Genomic DNA, 21,172 nt, shown 5'->3' with positions numbered 1-21,172 from the left:
TTAGATTTGGTTCACAACCTGACTGCGAGACCTTAGAATAACATTGAGACAACATTCAGCATCTCCCATGAGCAAGCTCACGATATTGTGAATGTTTTAGGAATGAGAGTTTATTCAAGTTGGTTTCCTAATGCACTGAATGCAGATCAGGAGTGGGGAAAGAGTGAGGTGTTTTCATGAAATTATGCAACATTTTGAAGTTAATGAAGCTCAGTTTTTGGGATGGTATGTCACTGGTTAAAACATGGGTGCACTGCTTCCACCCTGAAACAACAGAGCAATCAAAAAGGAGGAAGTCCCTCTTCTCCCTTCCTAAAAAGTTTGAAGTGCAGGAGAAGTGATCATGATTGATTTCCTGGAACAAGGTGACACTATCAGTGTTGGTATTATTCTAATCTGTTGAGACATTTCTGTGAGAAATTGAAGCTTAAGAGGCATGAGAAATTGTCCAAAGGAGTTCTTGTATCAAGAAAATGGCCCCAGCACACACAGCATTTGTGATTCAGGTAACACTGAATGACTATTTGTTCAATCTCTTATATCATCTGCCCTACTCACCGCATTTGGCTCCATTGGAGTATTTTCTATTTCCAAATCTTAAAAGGGATAGAAATTCAACAGCGACAATGGTCTGATGGATGCAGTCAACAACTGGTTTAAGTCAAAATCTTATGAATATTATTTAAAGAGAATTTCTTTGATCAGGTTATGAAAGCTAATGAATGATTCCAGAAAGTGTGTTGACTTGTGGGGGGATGGGCTATGTCGAAAAATAAATGGATTATTTTAAAAATAAATAAATAACCCATTTATTTTTACTTAAAAATACATTAAAAAAAAAAAAAAAAACCTTTTCCACATTTCTGTGAGAGGCTGGAAACTTAAACCTCCTCTCGTATTAAGTGAAATGTCAATTATAGCAAGTATTTCCTGAACAACTTCAGTATTTCCTTTCTGAAGTTGTTCAGGTGACCCAGTGCTCACCGCTTTAAAAAGTTTTTTTTTTTTTTTTTTCTCCCTCTTAATAATGATGGAACTGTCTAGAATAATCTTTTGTGCCATTAAGAAACTGAAATATACCATGAATACTACTTCACTATATTTCTGCATCTGAGAGAGTAATTGTAATATCACCATTGCCATATTCTTTATCATCATTATCCTCTGCAGTATTCTGAAACAGTCCTTCATCTCTCTTCATTAATATTTTGGAGATAGAATGTTGTTTTTGATCACTTGCTGAACAACAGTTGAATCATTGTCCTCCCCAGTAAAAATTGTTTAATAATACACTTTTGCAGAAATGGATAGAAAGGATTTTATTTTATAAAATTTTACTGTGATAGCATGGTAAACTGGTATGGGATGGAAAATTTTTTTAATAAATATTTTGTTACTGTAGCATTCATTGAACTAACCTTTCATTGTATAAAAATACTAACATTTAATAATTAATTTTATTTTTAATGTAATGGAGTAGATAGTGTAAAATGGTATCCTATATAGGATTGGTAAATTTTGGCTGAGATACATATTTTTATTGTAATTTTCATGTTTGATAGAAAGAATATATATTCCTATGTGTATTTAAGAGAAAGAACTTTTGACTTAAAAATTAAGATGTGAATAAACAATTCCTTTTGATCACTTCCTATTTTTTCCTTATGTTTTTATTTTCAGCAACGAAAATTGTGCGCTCATCCAATTATGGAAATTTACACTTCTAGCAAAATTTTATTTGTAGCTCCCTTGTCCAAACAAGATGATTTTTATGTAAAAGAAGTACAGACAGAGAGTGAAGAGGAGGAAGAAGGAGAGGAAGTCTGCACTGACTTAGGGATAAACAAAAACTTTAAACCAATTTATTTTCCTATAATACCTGTAAGTAAATGGAACAGTATACTATTACCTACAGGTGAAAAATATAAACAACGGCTTCCAATTAATAACAGCCATCTATACCCATTATACAGGGTATAACACTTAGATAATTAAGTTACTTCTTTTTTAATTTTACATAGTTCTGTTTTTATATATAGGAGAGAAGGACTTTTGAAAATTCTCTGAATTGTTAGAAGCCTGACTTATTGGAATTGAACTTCAGAGGCATCTAAACATTCCTAAGAATTGCAAAACTTGATTCCTCACATTCATGAATTTTTGTTTGTTGTGTTTTATAATTAATGAAAAAATATTTTAGTCAATTGTTGAAGCAACATTTACTTAAGAACTGTAGTGAGAATAATTATAATTTGGTTTACTTTCACAAGAAGACACTTCTTACACATTATAAGCAGAAATACATATTGTAAAAAATACATTTGTATAACATATTTTAATCATATTCTTAATAAGAATATTCTAAAGAGTAAACTTATTACGAACAGATCTTAGTACTCATTGAATACTATTATTAGGTAAAAGTTATTTTGGTAACCACACTATTACCAGAATTTTATGAAGTAGTCTAAAATAGGTTTAGAAATTTGTACGAAATTACTTTCAGTGTTAGAAAGTGAAATTCTGTTAATACATTATGGGGCATAAACAAATATGAGAGAAGGAAAATATGAGGCTGAATCAATTAAGAAAACAGTTGTTTTGCTATAACATACTCATACAAGTAACTCTTGTGTTGTTTCTCAGCATATTTTTAATCCTTTCTCAGTAACATTTTATGTATTATTGGGATGTCGAAATTACCATGCAATGGTATTGCAGTATCATCATAGAAAAATTTTTAGTTGGTTGTTGAACCACTTTTGTGCATTTGCACCTCATACTTAGTATCAGCATGAATTGTTGAGGAGGCTTCCATCGTGCAGTGGGTTGATAATGGCTGCACTTTACTTTTTTTTTTTTTTTTTTTTGTAGTTGTTGGCGCATAGGCTTCTGTGGCCATAATGCACCTCCCAAGGTTTTTGCAGTACTTTGATCCAAGCCCGAGGCAGGAATCGAACCCGCGACCTTTGGGTTGCCAGGCAGGCACTTTACCCACCCGGCTAGCCCAGTCGGCTTTTTACTTAGTATCAGAATAGATTTTTCTAGATACTGTTTTCAAGGATATAGGTGATAATTGCCTGTCGGGTCTACTTCATATCGGGCCATTAGGGCACTACCTGCAATGGAACCTGATGTATGTGTGTACACACTTCATTGAATCCCAGCTCCTTTTGGATAAGGTTATGCACATACCCAACACTCATGTGCAGTCATTCTGCATTGTTTGCCATTTTCTGAAGTCAGATTTTATTTTCATAATGTATTTAGGAATCATAATACTGTTTGCCTGTCTTGGACAGGAAATATCACCCCAATTCTGAAGACATCTTTTAATCCCTGCAACCATTTAAAGATGAAATATTCAAATATATGCTACCTAAGATGGCCTTTATTCTGCTGCAGATGTTCATCTATTAAAAATTATTACCTTTCATCACAGGCATAGGGATAACACAAGCATTGTTAAACTATGATATAATGATTATATGTATGCTGCTGTCTCCTTTGCACGTTTTGAAAAAAGGAGACATTTGACAGTTGGTTAGCTATTACCCCAACACAGTACAAAAATTAATTCTTTTTTCATATTATTGTAAAAGAGTTGTTTTTATTTTATTCACCTTCTGTCGTAAAATGGTCACTTTAGGCAGGTGGGCGACTAATCAATGAAATTATTTAAATGCTGAAGTACAAAACTCGAGGGTGATTCAGAACACTACTGTCCATTTTATTACAACTTGTGTAGTACCATTAAAAAGAAAATAGTTCTTATGAATCCTAAAATGCATTCTTACTGAGTTAATGCTTTGAAGGTTAACTAGTCAAATAAGAAACACACACACATGCACGAGTGCTTATTGCTGTAAAGCTAATGTATTTATTAATTTTTCCCTCCCCTCCTGCCTCATAAAAAAAATTCATAATAAGCTGATTTCTGTTTTAACTAATTGCATGCCTCACATTATGAAAACTGATTCCTACAGATGCTCAACTGGGATGCAATCATGAGCAGCATGTTGATGTGTTGAAGTAACTTTTCTTAAGTTGGCACTTCAGCTACACTATCCACTATTTCCACAAAAAAAAAAAAAAAAAACCTAGTGGATTTAGGATGAATAGGGGGGGGGAGGGGGTACTGTGTCCCATAACAGTTGCACTCCGGTCATCACCTCAGCCTGGAGGTGAATATTTCAAACACTTGAAGTTTTTGTGTTAAAAAAAGTGAATTCATAAGAAATTAGTGTATTAAATGCTTGTTTGGCTAGCAAAAGTTCAAGATTCGACTTGGCAATAAGCCACATGCAATATTTGATTTAATGTCAGCTAATATTGTTATAAGCTTAAAAGATAGCTAGTTCCATTCTTCATCAAGAAAAAAATAATGCCATTTTTACTTCAGCATGAACATTGATTTGTTTTGAAATATGATCTTATTGATGTTTACATAACAAAACTGTGTTACTTATGAATAAGAAAAATCAACTTTCCTTGAGGGAAGAAAAAAATTAAAATCAAACTTTTTACTTTAATGCATTAGGGCTTAAAGCCTCAAGCTGCGAAAGAGATTAGACTATGTGTATTTTAGCGCAATTGCATCATTTATACACAGCTAAATATAGATTAGCAAATTTGCAATAGTGGCATCGTTTAAGTTACATCTCATATTGTGAATACTTTCACAACCAGTTGCCATGACATTGCACTACTTCGAATAAGTAACGCTTCACCAGAAGGAGAAGACTGTTGTTACTTATTCTCAGTGGATACCACCACCACCCAGGTGGCACCGTTTCAGGGCTATTTGGCCCTTCTTCAGACCGTCTGGGTGGTGGTGGTATCCACTGAGAATAAGTCAGTCTTCTCTTTCGGGTGAAGCGTTACTTATTCGAAGTAGTGCAATGTCATAGCAACTCGTCGTGAAGGTATTCACAATATGAGATGTAACCTAAACGATGCCGCTATTGCAAATTTGCTAATCTATATTTAGCTGTGTATAAATGATGCAATTGCACTAAAATACAGTCTAATCAAACTTTTTTAAAAAATTTTTTTTGTTGAAACAACTCAATATTTTTAAAACATTTCACAAAGTGCTGGGGTGAAATTTTGCTAGAATATAATTGTTTTAAAAAATTTGAATATAACTGACTGTTATTAATATAAAAATGCAAAATTTGATAGTTTGAGGTTGTTTTCATAGAAAAATTTAAGCAGATATGGATTAATATTTGAAATGTGATTTGAATATTGTGCATTTCTTATTATACTGCAAATGACTACTTGGGAACTTTGGTTCCCTTCCCTCTCATTCCACAGTTTAGTTTAAAAAAAAAATTTAAGTTACTCCAGACTTGGAGGAAAGAAATTTGAGGTTGCTGGTAGGAAATATATATTGTTTATTTTAGTTAGATAAGTGAAAGGTAATTTTTTCCATGAATGCAACTTGATTTGGTTCATTATGGCCTCAGCTGCCAATGTGCCATTAAACACCAAAACAAACAAGCAAGCAACCAACTAACTAACTAACTAACTTTCTTTCAAAGACCACTATCACGAAGTTGTTATTTGCAGTGCTGATGAAAAGATTATAGTCTGAATTTAACTTACTTGTTAAATGGGAATTGGTGTCCAAAAGATTGGCACATAGATATCTTATAAGTCAGTGAATTCACAATATCTAGTATGTAGTAAATCACAAATTACCTATGATGTATTATATCCTGAAACAGCAGAATATTTGTTATGTTATAATTATAATGAACATTCAGTGTAGATACATAATATTTTGTTCATAGTGAACTCGAAAGTAGTTGAAATGGCATCGATTTATTTGTATCTCATATTGTGGCTACCTTCACAACGAGTTGCCATGATCATGCACTACCTCAAATAAGTAATGCTTCACTAATAGAGAAGACTATTGTTACTTATTTTTGGCAGATACCACTAACCAGATGGCACTGTTTCAAGGCTTGTTTGGCCTATAATTGGTGGGCGGGTACATACCCCATAATCAGGACAATCCAGTTGCGAAGTATATTTTCACAATATGAGAGATGCCTAATGCCATGCATAAGTATATACAGTCAGTTCTGCTATAATGCGCATTTTTGCAATGCGAATTTGCTCCAATGTGTTTGACATATTAGGGAACAATGAGACTATAATACATGTGATTTTCGCATTGGTTCATGCATGATTTCGTCTGCGAGTAACACCGGGTGAGCGTAAAACCCAGCACCAAGCTGAACGTAGCTACCTGCACAGCAATACATACAAGTTTACGGAGCTTAAAAAATGCCACTCTTCAAATGTGTGAGAGCTCTATTTCCCATTTACTGTAATTGTATTGGTTGGAGACAGTGTTATCAAACTTATCATTCGCTGTATTCACAAGATTTTCTTCAAACAGAAATTTTGCGAGGCAGGATAGGGTGAGCAGATGAGCACATTTCTGGAGGTCACTGCCATAAAACAATAGAAACAATTTGCAGTTCCCGGTTTATTGGGCTTTTCTGTTAGCACAGTCTAATTATAAACAGGTAGCAAACTCGATCTTATTGCATTTGCAATAATACAGATAGGTGAAATTCTGTGAGTTTTTAACAACCATATAAAAAACAAATTTTTAGAATCTTCTCTTTTATGCTTGCCGTGTTTGTTATTATTGATTGCTTATCTTTCATCAAACAAACAACTTCATATCTAGTCAAGGTAAAGTGCTATATTTACTGTAATATTTATTTATTTATTAGAAATTTAAGATGTTTAAACCTCTGTTAGTAGCAATATTATTGGGTTTCTAACTTTTTTTTACTGTTTTACTCACCAGACTGAGCTTTTTTTTTTTTTAGTGCTCTGCCTCTATCCCTATTTTTCCCATAAGTCCTGTTGTTTTTGATGCGCAGAATACCATAACACATGGAGATTTTTAGGAACACATGTACCGCGTTATAGCAGAACTAACTGTACTTAAGAAAATATGTGCATAAAGCATAGGACTAGGAATTAGGGTACCTACCTGCCCACCGATGATAGGCCAACAAGCCTTGAAACAGTGCCGTCTGGGTGGTAATATCCACCGAGAATAAGTAACAGTAGTCTTCTCTATTAGTGAAGCATTACTTATTTGAGGTAGTGCAATATTGTGGCAACTCGTGAAGATAGTCACAATATGAGATACAATAAAATCTATGCCATTTCAACTACTTTTGATTTCACTACGAACAATATATCTGTACTGAATATTCATTAGTGAATTTCTAATTCATAGTCCTATGCTTTATCACATTTTCTTAGGTTAAAATTAGAAGAAACTTCAGTTTCTAGTAACAGGTTTTGTTTGGGAAGGTGGGGGGGGGTGTTATTTTAGTGAATCAGCAATGAGCAAAATACTTTTTTCTTGATCCTGGGCTGATAATACAATCCAGAAAAAGGCTTGCATGTGTTATATTCATTAAGCCTATGTATAATGCTCACATTCTGTTATGGGGACATGATCCTACCAGACAAATGACAACTTTCCATATATTTGTATTTGTGATGGCACAAATACAAACATTTAGGAAAGCTTCATGTTATGCAGGGGCTTTCTACCCACATAAGAGAAAGTTTAAAAAAAATACATTTTATTCATCATATGGCATTTCACACCTAGTGGTTTATCTTATCACAAAGTTGTCATTTGCAGTGTTCGTGAAAGAGTAATAGTCTGAAACATGGGTGTTTTCTAGCATAGTTACTTTTTGACTTAACTTGTTACTGAAATAACCACATAAGCTTAATGACAGCAAAACGAAAATATATAACTATTATTCCTTTACATTTATTGGCAGCATCTTTTTCTTACAAAACTAAGTTTCTATTAGTTAAATCAGATGGTCTTGAATGTGCCTATTCTATAATGGAAGAGCTCATGACATTTTGTAGCACATTAACTTAACTTTGTTTCAGCTTCTATTATGAATAAAGTGTGAGATTTAACTCTTTTATGGGAAAGCTCTGGGGTGAAGAAAGTGAAATTGAAATTGCATGGTTGCTGCTGTTTTACATGTGGCAATTCTCCAAAAGAGGACTGCTAACTAAAATAATGTGTGATTTTATATCTGTTGTTAAGGATTTAATTAGAATATGATCTTTTTTTGAGATGGAGACAATCATTCTAGTATAAAAAGATATTTGGTATAAATTTCACCTTGAAATTAAAATATGATGACAAATCCATTGAATATGTTTGAGACTTTGTGGACTAAATGGTTATAATTTTGAGTGTTCCACCCCTCCCCTTTGTTCAGTATAACCCCTGCACCTCTTTGCAGCTTTACCAATACTAATACCAGTACTTCAGTTGTAATGAAGAAGGAATACCTTTTGTGTTCTGTTGCATAAAAAGAAATGATATAGCAGTCAAGTTAAATTTATAAAATGAAGTACAGGATAGATCTGTCAGCATGATAATAAAGCTACCATACTTTTGGATCTGCCACCAGTGCAGGGAGGGGGGGGGGGTCAAGGAGGCTTGGATGATTGGTTTGGCACAGTTATAGAGCATAGGGATGGGCAGAATTTGTAGTTTTGCCACTACTTTATTCACTCTTGGTTAACAATAATAATAGGACCAGTGCTCTTCATATGAGGAGGACACACATACACACACAAAAATACATATATGAAGCTAATAGATATGTAAACTTAGCATATGGGGAGCCAGGTATGTATACCATGAGGTCAAATATTATGCTCTGAATGAGAATAATTATATAAAAATATGTATTTTATTTACACACATAAAATGCCAATTGATAAAACATGTTGAATCATATATTATCAAAGGCTAGAACTATTCAGTATATCTAAACGTGTTTCCCAGACCTCAATCAATCAACCATTTGGTGATTTTTGCAATATCTGCATGTAGGTGGTATGCAGATAATTTTTCTTTAAATCGACTCACTTTAATACATGAAAAATAAACAGTGAAACATGAATGTATACATTCATTGGGAACAAAACAATGTTATTAAATTTAAAAAATTAAAATTAAAGACAAAATAAACAATGAAATACATAAATAAACAATGAAATACATAAACAAAATAAACAATGAAATAAATCTAATTAATTTGCAAAAATTCATACCCGAAAATAAATGCTTTTCAATGAGAATAACAGAACTATTTATGATCGGTTAATAATAAAGGGATATTCAGTTAGTTTAAGATAGATTCTGTTGATAAGATTTTTTTTTTTTTTTTTTAGTTTCAATATTATAACCAGCACTACAAATCTCAACTCGTATATACATAGTCAGAAAAGACAAAAGATATTTAGCTGCCCTTCTTTGTTCTTCTGATTGTGTAAAGTTATTTAGTACCATCAACAAATGTTTGTCCATGTACCACCTAAAACCATCTTGTATATCACACCTTGGATGGAGAAACACTGATCTAAAACATAGTTGCAGCTGTGTTTCTGATTGCACTTGACCACTTATAGTTAGGCTTAGAGATTGGTTGATGTTGCCAACCAAGTTTTGAAACATTATTCTTAAAAACTGCTTGCTGTTCTTTCCAAAGTAATTTCATGTTTCCAGTGATAAATATGCAGCTTTTTGATGATTTTGTTTTATTGCAGCTGTATAAGATTATTCACACTGCAGTTTAATTTTTAAATAGGATCACTGCCTCTCTGGGTTTACAGTTTGGGCTTGAGCAATAATTCTCCAGATCTCAAACGTAAGAAAAGAGAACTAATGACACAGGGGCTGGAAAAAAAAAAATACACTGCAGATAAGACTAAAGGCTTTAAGGCTAAAGGTGGAGAAGAAACTGGAATTTTTTTTTTTTTTTTTTTTTCCCCCCTGTCTTTTTCCCATTATATGTATGAGGTCAGCGTTTTTACTGTTTTGGCATGAAATTTTTACAGCCTGATGCTCTTCCTGACGCCAACCCTCACCCTTTATCCGAGCTGGGGATATGTGGTGGTCATTCCCTGACCTTCCGCATCCTCCGTATTTGGTGGTGCACGCACTTCTAATCAAGAAGCGTGTGCCACGCACTGCTGCTCCTGCCCACCTGGCTATGCCCGGAGAAGAAACTGGAATATTCAGGTGGTAATCCTACTTGTAGAAGTGAGCTGGTTAAGTAAGTGTGAACTAGAAAAGTGTTGTTTCTGTGATTGGTTATTTCTTTTTAAATTATACAGTAATAACCATTCTCATACACAACTCCCAATTGCTGTTCTGCTAACCTGCAGTGCAGTTTGTCTCTACCCTCTCCCAAGCGAAAAATTTCTTAGGTACTTATACTTCGTTAACTCATAAGAATAGCCCTTCAAATGCAGTCTACCTCTACTGAATTGCAATAAAGATATTTATTTTAAAATCTTATTAACAAAAATTAAATATTGTTGTGTTAGGTCATATCTTATATAAATCTTATGGTTATCCCATTTTTCTGCATTTTTGGGAAAGCAAACATTTTATATTTTGGAATACATCTTCTCGTTATACCATTATATCTATAGGAAAACTACTCTCAATTTATGATCTTTTCAGAAACACATGGATTTTCTAAATTGGGAGGTTACTATATATATATCCAATGTTGTAATTCCAATTACCACATTAAAACATAAGTAATTATAAAAAAAAAATTGTAATATAAATTTGTAAAAAGTAATATAAAAAAAATTTGAAAAAATTCTAGAGTAGGTGGCTTGAGATTAAATTGATAAGGATAAATATTTTGGTTATTTTTATAACATTAGTGTTAGTTAAGCTAAAGGAATAAATCTGAATTTACATTCAGATTGATGTTGCATCAATTATACATGTTGATATTGTTTCAGCTGTAGTGTCATAAATGTGTCACCATATCTGAAACAGTCAAAGCACTAATTATTGGTTTTTTTTTTTTTTTTTTCTCTCTCCTCTTTCATACCTCAATTTTTGATATTACAAGTGAAAATGTATATAGGCTAAAGTGACCAGATGTCCTGGATTATTGGGACAATCCCAGATTTCAGTCTTTTGCTTAGCATTGCAAACGGTCCTGGAAAATGGCCCAGATCGGACATTTAGCCTCCATACTTAATGGCAAACATAATGCAAATCATTTGCATTATGTTTGCCGAGAACCAGTGGTACAATGGAAAGTTTTTTTTTTTGTAGTAAATCAACTGTGGATGTCAACAAAAACACAGCTGACCGTAGAAATGCTGAAAGCAATACTACAAGTTAAGTGCAATTTTGCTAATTCTTGTGAAGAATTTTACGAAGAGATAGCAAATAATGAAGACTTATTAAGAAAATTTTACTCAGCAGAAAAATATTTAATTATATTATTTAACCTCTCTTGTTTTTATTATTATTTTACAGAAAAAACCTAATCATTTTTTTTTTTTTTTTTTTTTCACTAAACAAAAATGAAAATAAATGGATTAAAAACATGACCTCTCTAATAAACGTTTTTTTTTTTTTTTTTCTTTCTGATTACAATTATTTTTCTCAGTTCACATCCTTCGCGCAACCTTCTGTTCATTACGTAGTGTAACACGAGAGGTACGTATACTGAATTTCAGCCTTTCTGTTGGGGTGGGGGGAAATATATATATATATATATATATACACACACACACATGCTATATTTTTTTTAAGAAGTTTGATATTTTATTTTATAAGGTTAGTTCAAAGTCAATGTATTTAATTTGTATTTTGTATGTGAATATTTTTTATATATAAATTTTTTTTTAAAATGTGTATATTATTTCTAGGGGGAGGGGTTAAAAAATCCCCCCTAGATGTCCCGCATTGGAATGTTAAGGATCTGGTCACTTTAATATATGCTCAATTTGTATTAGGATGGAATATTCATGCGTAAGCCTAGTGAAATGTGTATTGTATGAAAGTGATTGTTTATTGAAAATGCAACAAACTTTCATTGATGTTACGTGGGTAACAATTACTATTTTAAATCATTTTGATATGAGGACTTTTTTTTTTTTTTTTTTTTATGGCTGCCGAATGTAGTTTTTAATAATGAAGCGTGTTTATACTGGACAATTCCTTTGTATAGAAATATGGATTTGATAATAGAGAGCTATTAAGTGCTCGATAATTCCTATATTCTATTATATTATGAAACAACAGGGATTACCTTTATTTTAGATATAGGAAGCTTCTTTTCCAACCAACTCTCCTAATCCAGATGTATGGTGTTTGAAGACTTCTGTCTTAAAACACCATACATCTGGCAGCAAGGAAACCATTACGTGGATTGACAAAATTAAATTTTGAAGGTCTAAACCACTTAATAAATACGGATTGATTATTTTCTTTGGTCCTGTAGCTTGACATTAGAGTTAAATTTAGGGGTCTAAAAAGTTTAACGGATATGGGGGGATTATTCTCTACATTCCTTAAGTCGGACTAGAACTTTTCGGGGCGTCATGCTCACAGGATTAATCGGTCCGTATTTATTAAGCGGTTTAGACCTTCAAAATTTAATTTTATGTCAATCCACGTAATGGTTTCCTTGCTGCCAGAGTATGGTGTTTGAAGACAGAAGTCTTGAGTGCTCAATGTTGAGACCGAGGGGTCTGAACACTACGGTTCTGACAGTGGGGAAGATGTCCCACGTTTCGTAAAATTGATATCGCCTTCCCAAAGAATTAGTGTGTTGGACTAGGAGAATTAGTTGGAAAAGAAGCTTCCTATATCTAAAATAAAGGCAATCCCTGTTGTTTCATAATAATAGAAATATGGATGTTGTCTATTTCCGTGGACAATATCTTATGATTGAGTTCTCATTCTTATTTTAATTTAGATATTTAATATGTTGAAGGTTAGTTTCTTTTATGAAGTAGAAGGCAAACTCAAAGCTGGAGATTTTACTGATATTTTACTCTCAAATTGAAAATAACGAAGGATGGCAAATACACGTTTAGGATGATTTGTATTTATTTTCTTGTAACTGATTGCTGATTACCATATTAGTATTTTATCCTAATTCATCAATTTGCTTCTTCATTAAGCAAATATACTGCCCAGTGTTGAGTGACATAAAATGAACTTTCCCTTTGTTGAGAAGTTTCCATATTTGAAAACATTGTTTTGTAAAGTACAAAACAATTTTCAGAGGGAATAGATAGGTTTTCTTTCTTTTTTTTTTTATTTTTATTTCTGTCATTGTAACATTAGAATAAACTTTTAGAAGCATGTTAAATGTCATGGTAACTCCAATCGGTAGGTGCTAAAATCATTAAAGATGGTTGGGCATGACTTCTCAAAAAGCATTTGTTGTTGCTCACGTAGCAAACTGAGAGAATATGTCCCAAATATAAAAACAATGTTTTGCTCAATCAGCACAATACATTTCTAGTTATGACTTGTTTGGGATAATCCAAGAAGTCTTTTTAAGGGTTTTTTTTTTTTTTTCCACCCCTGTTAGTACAGAATATGCCACTTGTATACAAATGCCCTTTAGCCTCAAATGTCTTCCAAAATCAAGTATACCAAAGTGCTATGAATGGACCAACAATTTCAGGGGTTCGAGGTGTTTTTAAATATACAGTGATAAATTCTATGAATTAAGCTCTATGGAAGAAAAATAGAATAAACTAGAGATATGTGCTCATTAGAAAGTTAAATTGTTACTCGATCAATGGGCAAAACAACAAGTAGTTCCCGACTTTACGAGTTAATTCGTTCCTAGCACACGCTCGTAAAGCGGGAATTTATTCCCATAGACATAATGTTAAAAACAGGTGTTACGTTATCAACAGTGAAATTAGTTAGCTAATTAGTTTGTTTAAACAATGATTGATTTCTCCAAAGAAATGAAAACATAGCCTTTAAAATCAAGCCTTATTTATGACTTAACAAATGTTAAGGAATGTTTATTTTTCATCATTGACTAAATGCACGCTTGTTGATCACTCATTGCTGGGCCAGCACGCGTTATTGGTTTGTTGCACAAGGAGTCATCTTCAAGAGGCGTTTGTTTCCACGATAATCTTTTCTCTATAAATTTCACGATAGCATGCATAAGCATTTTTTAATGGCACGCACAAATTGTAACTAACTAACAAGATACGCGCAAGTGAGATTGCAACCAACAATTTGCGGGGAGTAACAAGTTTAGGAAGCTAAAAAAAAAAAAAAAAAGATTCTGAAAAATTATTTGTTTTTTATGACTGAAGATTGCATTGAAGGGGAAACACATTTCATCCTAATAACATAAAACTCCGCACAATTCCAGCTATCGGTATTTTCACAAATTCAGTAAGATCGAGTTTACTACTCTTTTATAATTTCCTGCACTATAAACCGGAAAGTGCAAATTGTTTTATGGTCGTGACTTCCGGAAATGTGCTTTAGAAAAATATCACAAAGCCATTCAAAACTAGTTCTTATAACGATGAAAGTGTAGTGCGTTTAATGATTTGAATTTGTAACTAATACAATTTACATTATAAAATGACCTTTTAGAGAGATGCTTTAGTTATTCGGTTCACGTTACGATATGTTGGAATGGATTAATATCGTAAAGTAGGGTGCACCATATTGTACAGCTATGCGCGTGGTATGAAATGTGGGATTTATGAATGTTTAACATTCATTTTTTTGCAATTAATCTTCGTATTTTCGATTTTGTTGATACTTGATACTTGGTACTTGTAAAGTGGGAACTGCCTGTATTTAAAAGATTTGAAAATATTGTTTTGGTTTTAAATTTAAAGAATCCAAGAAGACTTAAGTGAACTAAAGTCAATTTTAAAATATTTTATATTAAATTAGCATAGCAATTTTTGTGATAGGTATATGTATTTATGTGTATCTTTTCAGTTTATTTAGAAAACTTGGTTATGGGTAAACATTTAACATTTTTTGCTGAATTAGGTAGAGATAGGATATTTGGGTTTTTCAAGAGTGTAATTTCTTGTTCATGTTAGTGACACCCCTGGAAAACATAAGTATTATAATAAGGAAAACAATTGTATATGGATAAAGAATGCTATTACCTCAATAATTTGAGATTATTTATGGAATATGAAATGTTCCCTTTTCCCACCATGTAGAAAAATGGAATTAATTTTCCATAATATCTCTGTAAGGAAAGGATGAAGGTAAACATTGCAAATGCTTACTGCAATTTTTCCCTCCTCCTCATAGTTACTTATATAACATTATTTTTGAGAGAAAAGAGGTACAGTTATATGCAGTTACTTGGTGAAATTCGATATTTTGGGTGTAGTAAGCCTTATGGTTTTCAATAAGTTACTCATCTTGGATGTAGCCAAATGTGTACTCCTTCCCCTTATTTTATTTATTTATTACTATTATTATTTTTTAATTTTATGGCTGAGATGGGGGAGGGATCCTTTAATTTACTACCTATTGTGATCTAGCAGTGAGGTTTATAAGTCAGAGCCAAAAGTATTTCAGTTGGGACCTACAATAATCCATGGGATTAAACAGTCTTCAACTTTTCCCTGGACAAAAGAGAAGACTTCAAATTTGGTTGTACTGACTACTGTAGGGGTCTGAATGCACAAAGAAGCAGATGAACAGACTAATTTTCTTTTTTATGAGGTAAATTCCCAACTTGCTCATTGCATGTTTGCTATTAGCAACTTGCAGTTAAGCTCAAATACCTACTGTTTTTTTCTAATATTAACATAAACATATTATTAAGAACAAGTTTCACTGCCACTTAATAGCCATGATATTTAAAAGGTTTGGATATTAAAAACTGCCAAATTTTTAAGATTCTGCTTATTGCTGTTTTCTTATTGTTACTGTATGCATATGGAAATTGATTAATTCTGTTTTGAAATTTATGTAATCAAGTGAATGAACTGTATAACAGATTAGTATTAATCTGTTCACTTAGTAAGCTTTCTGTAAAGTTTATTTAAAATCCTGAATGTGGATACTTTAAATCCATTAAAGTTGCTTCCTATTATGCCAGAATTGTTGGTCGTATGTAATTTATAATATATGCACATTTAAACCACTAAGATTTTTTTTTTTAATTAAAAGTATTTTTATATCCAGTTTTATCAAGTGTAACAATGACTAATCCTTTATTAACATCAGGTGAGAGTCATTAACCAATTTAAAAAAAAAAAAAAAAAGACTTCTATAAATATATCACCACAACAGAGTTTATAATGCAATCAAACATCAAAAATGTGGCAACTTTTGTGGCCTGCTCTCTGCTCAACCTTGGAATTTTTCGGAATTCCACGAGCTAACAAATTTCATGTTATTGGAGTGCAGTAAGAAGTTATGCCTCAGTGAAATCTACAATTTGCTCATTTTCCTAACAGTCAGAAAATAAGTGGTGCTGATAATAGATACTGGATGTGGGAAGATCAAATGTACAGTAGTGTTAGTTACCTGGAATAATTAATGTTAGACCACTTCCAAATAGCAAAATTATCAGGATAATCGAATGTAAGGTAAAATTAATTTTGTTGTAATGTATTAAGGTAAAAGAAAAAGGCTTTAAATAGTGTAAAAAAAAAACAAATTTATTTAATTAAAAAATAATAACTTATACATAAATTTCACATATGTATGTATATTTGGATAGGTATTTTACTGAAAATTATGTGGGAAAAAAATTTAAAAGTAATTTTTTAAAATAAGGTTTGATCGTTTGTTGACTTCTTTTTTTTTTTCCCCTGCGAAATCCCTCAAGTTTCTTAATATCAATTTGATTATATCACATTCTTCCTGGTTTTCTGCCCATTTCAGTGCTGTTTCTCTTCATTGACATTTTACCTTAAAAAAAATAATAATAATAATAAATTGCACAGTTTTGGGCTGATATTATTCTTGCTGAATCTGGAGCTAAACTAAACATATGAAATGAGAAGTACAAAATGTGTCATGGAAAATTGCGTTCACAGAAATGAATGACTAAATTCTATCATTCGTCGTTTCTGAAAAAACTCAGTCCTAATCCAACATTTCACCAGACATATAACATAAAAAAAAGAGAGAAATACTCTCATAGCATAATAAATATTTGTCTCCAATACACCCATTAATAAGAAAAGAAGAAAAATTTAGCCTTTCAAATTATTCCGGATAACCAATATTCTACTCTTATCTTTAGCAAATAAATTGATAAAGAATGTGCAACAGACATTGCATGTTTGTATACTTAACATTTTTCATTACTTTTTTTATTTTATTATTTGTTCAACAGGCAATAGATTTTCATGCAAATCTTATGCCACCACATTTACTTGCCTCTTGTGATTATCTGCTTATTGTCATGTAACAAAATTGTTCCATAATGATAATTTCCAGCCAGGATATTTCATGGTTAATGAAATTAATCTGTTGGGGTGGGGGGGGGGACTGAGATGAAACTTATGCAGAAAAACTGGCAAATCACCATTCTGCCAAGGCAATTGTTGTGCAAGAGTGATGACAGTTGGTGTGATGTAGCTGTTAAAGATTCATAGCCTAATAATTTTTTTTTCATGAAAATCCCAAACCCGAAAGGTATTAGAACCTATAGTACTTAGTACGATGTTTAGGTTTGAAGGTTGGGAAGATGAAAGAAGATACTTGTTGACATTAGGCTTGAATTTCTATAATTGTAAATTTTCAGGAAATATGTGGGAAAGGAAATTTTTCCAGAAAACGTAAGTAAGCTGAAGAATAAATGAGAAAGAAGAAAAATTGGCTCTGTGAGTTTGAAGTTGGACGGTAAAAGGATGCTGATGGGTTGCGCTTGTGTTCAGACTGATTTGGAAGAAAGAGATGGAATTATAGAAGCCAATTAAATGTCAGAACAGCGCCTGTGGATGTATCTATAGAAAAGGCATGTACCAGAAACAGAATGTTTTTGAGACAGGGAGTGGAGAGACTTCGTAAGAGATGTCATTAATTAACTTAACTGTCCTCTTTTGAATGGAGTCTAGGAGCCTTAGGGAGGTTATGGGGCACCACCCCAGATATGGGGAAAAATATAGGCCAGATTTGAGATTTGTACAGAGTGAGTAGTTGTTCAGAAAGGTTCTAGGAAATTTTACTGATAAATCAGTTAGAATAAGTAACACAGTAATAACATTTATTTTTATTCTAGAACCTGTTATATACGATTCACTAAAGACACACACAAAAAAAAAAATTATTTGAAATATACAATAATTATATAAATATTCTTCACATTGAAAATAGGAGGTAATATTTTAAAAGTGAGTCTTTCAGTGTGGTCTGCAGTTTTATGGAATTTTTATTGTTAAGAACTGCATAAAACTGTAAAACCAAACCTACATCTGTTATAACTATTTCTGCAAAAGTAATAAAATTATTTAAACAGATTATCTACGAATTTTGAAACCTAATGGTATTTGACACTTGAGAAGTATTTTCTTTAATGCTAACATTGACAATTAGCCAGTTGCTTCATGTTTTTCATATGCTTGTGATTATAATATCTCTCAAATAATTTTAAAATAAGTGATTAAAAATATTTCATGTTAATTTTTTGAGAGTGAGAGAGAAAGCAAAAAATACATTTCAATGGATTAATAACACTATATATTTCAAAAATAAAGCCACCGAAAATAAAATGTATTGGACATGTGAAAATTATTATAAACTCAAATGTAGAGCTTGAATTGTAACCGAAGGAAGTAAAATTATTACAATATCTGGAGATGCTGCTAGGCTCCATTCAAAAGAAGGCAGTTAGGTTAATTAATGACATCTCTTAAGAATTGGGTCCTTTTGCCCAGAAGGTATGTGATGCTGTGGTAAATTCATGTGATCCACCACAATTATACTATTTTGGAGCAATCAATTGCCGCTAATTTACCAAGTGTACAAAGTTCGAAAATAACAATAAGAATTCATTTGAAAAAGACTGCTGAGCCAGTGGTGCCTACAAAATGAGAAGATATAGTGTATTTTGAAATCTATAAACAAATGGTAACTGGTGAAAATTTTTTTTTACTATTTACTCTGGTTTTTAAGTTGATCTTATTTTAAGCACAATGGAACCTTCTAGTATTAACACAGTCTCAGAACTGATATTGCAGATGGCACTTTTAAAACTGTTCCTTTTTTTTTTTTTTTATCTGAGCTGTACATGTTTCACGTATAGCTCAGAAACAAATAATGATGTTATTACCAAACAAATCTGAAAACACATACGTTTGGATGTTACAAGAATTAAGAAAACAAATTCTTGAAAGACTTACCATTTAAAATACTACCTTGTATTTTCAATGTGAAGAATACTTATGTAATTATTATATATTATAGATTTCTATCTGTTGTTGCAGAAGTGGATAGTTTGAATAAATTCGAGGAAGAACTTGACAAATTCTTGGAGGGAAAGGTTAGATGAAGTTTTTTTTTTTTTTTTCTTCTCCTGATACTATGTTTGCTTTCTTGCATCATTTTCCACTACTACTACATTTAATTATTATTTTATTTTATTTTTTTTTCTCTTTTTGGTGAATTGTATATAACAAGCTGTATAGTAAGAAATAAACAATATTGCTGTGTTAGTTATTTATTGGTTAACTCCTTTTTTTTTTTTTTTTTGATAAATTGTATGCTCGGTGAATTTTCCAGAACCGTTTAGAAGGAAAGTAATCCTAAGAGTGAAAGAAAAAATCCAGTTTTTTATATGCAGAGGGAGCAATATTTGTGATGTGCTTAGGTCGAGAGAGAGAGAGATTAGAAGTTGGTAATCCTTAATAGAGATATATGATCTTGTCTAGAAATATGAGTGTCATCAAAAAATAAACAAGAGCAGAAGGATCTTTATTGTGCATTATAACACAGGAGTGAGTTTTTGAAGGATTGAAATCAACCAAGTTATCTTTACCCCATTAGGGAATTCATAGAGCTTTTAGAATCAGTGATTTGGCATAGATATATTCCAAATAGCTTATACGAGAGTTCAAACCATGTAGGTGGCAATGGATAGTTAAATTCATTATCTATTATAACTATTTAGATTTTACAAACGGTAGGAGATAAAATGTGATAAAAAAAAAAAAAATATATATATATATAGTGTTATTATTGCATTGAGATATAGGTTTAGTGTAATATTTTTAATTGTATTGAAATTTAATCAAAATCATACTAGTCTTCAGACTAGAGCAGCAAAGCAAAAGGCTTAAGGTAGTAGGAGTGCTGTGGCTCAGGGGAACTGAGGTGGGGGAGTGGCAGTCCTCTGAATCAGAGCCTTTTGAAATGCACAGTAGGTGCCCACTCATATGGCTGGTTAGGTTCCAGACCCCCACCGAAAAGTGGAACATAGCCTTTTTTTTCACTTGCGAATACATATAAAAGCCTAATAACATGTTTAAACCATATATTAAGCGAGCAACAGAGCTAGGCCTCAAAAACGATACAAAGATCAAATGAATATACAGTACACACATTGCTTACTTTAATATTTTTGCCCTTAGCTTACAATGATTGACAAATGTAAATTTGAAAAAAAAATGAATATATTTATTGTAGGAAGGATGGAGATGGCGCATGTTCATTATCTGACTCATTAACGAATCTTATTCATTTTGACAATGGAAACTCGGTTGAAGTTCTTGCAGGGGTTTGTGCTGCTGTTGACGTTGAAGATTGGTCAAGGCTAGCTGTTGAAGGTTGCGATGATACTTTCGTAAAGTAGAAAAACAATGAACTTTGCCTCATGAATTTCTGTCTCCTTTCCCTTAGAATTTCTTTATAGCATGCAATATCGTCTAGAAGTCTTGCATTCACTTAAGAACTTCTTTTCAAATTTGGATCAATTCTCTCTGCCATCCCCGTTTCTATACAGTTGATAGCTTCTTCCAATTCTTCAGTGGTCATTTCTCTAGGGATAGCAGGAACATCATCAGGATGGGACTCCTTTGTGAAACACCCTTTTTTTGCTCTTCAATCAGAAGAGGATCTTCATCTGTTAGGATCTCATCATATGAAAGACTAGCAATTCTGCCACATACTCAGGCTTAACTTCCAATTCTTATCCTGTCTATCCTAAGAGAGGATAGACAGGATAAGGAGGAGGAGGGGGTTATGCTGTTAGTAAAGAAACAGTCTAAGGAAGTACATCCAGTAAACATGGGTAGACAGTGCAAATTAAGTAAAAAATTAACTTAATTTTTAATTGTGTTCATTTGA

At 32.3% G+C, this 21,172-nt stretch overlaps 1 protein-coding gene across 1 annotated transcript in view; it reads left to right on the top strand.

Moving 5' to 3' along the window:
- LOC150086819 (testis-expressed protein 264 homolog) overlaps positions 1 to 19,375 on the top strand; it is a 47,838-nt gene extending 28,463 nt beyond the window's left edge. Inside the window, exons 3-4 of the mRNA XM_090372282.1 lie at positions 1,681 to 1,881; positions 19,315 to 19,375. Coding sequence (XP_090228408.1) covers positions 1,681 to 1,881; positions 19,315 to 19,329 — 216 coding nt within the window. The 3' untranslated portion in view covers positions 19,330 to 19,375. The remainder of the gene's footprint in view (positions 1 to 1,680; positions 1,882 to 19,314) is intronic.
- Positions 19,376 to 21,172: the final 1,797 nt, after the last annotated feature.

The sequence above is a fragment of the Mastigoproctus giganteus genome, chromosome 4 (genome assembly GCF_048544385.1).
Source record: "Mastigoproctus giganteus isolate SK-2022 chromosome 4, ASM4854438v1, whole genome shotgun sequence".
Classification (NCBI taxonomy): domain Eukaryota; kingdom Metazoa; phylum Arthropoda; class Arachnida; order Uropygi; family Thelyphonidae; genus Mastigoproctus; species Mastigoproctus giganteus.
This window is presented reverse-complemented; position numbering and strand designations above follow the sequence as displayed.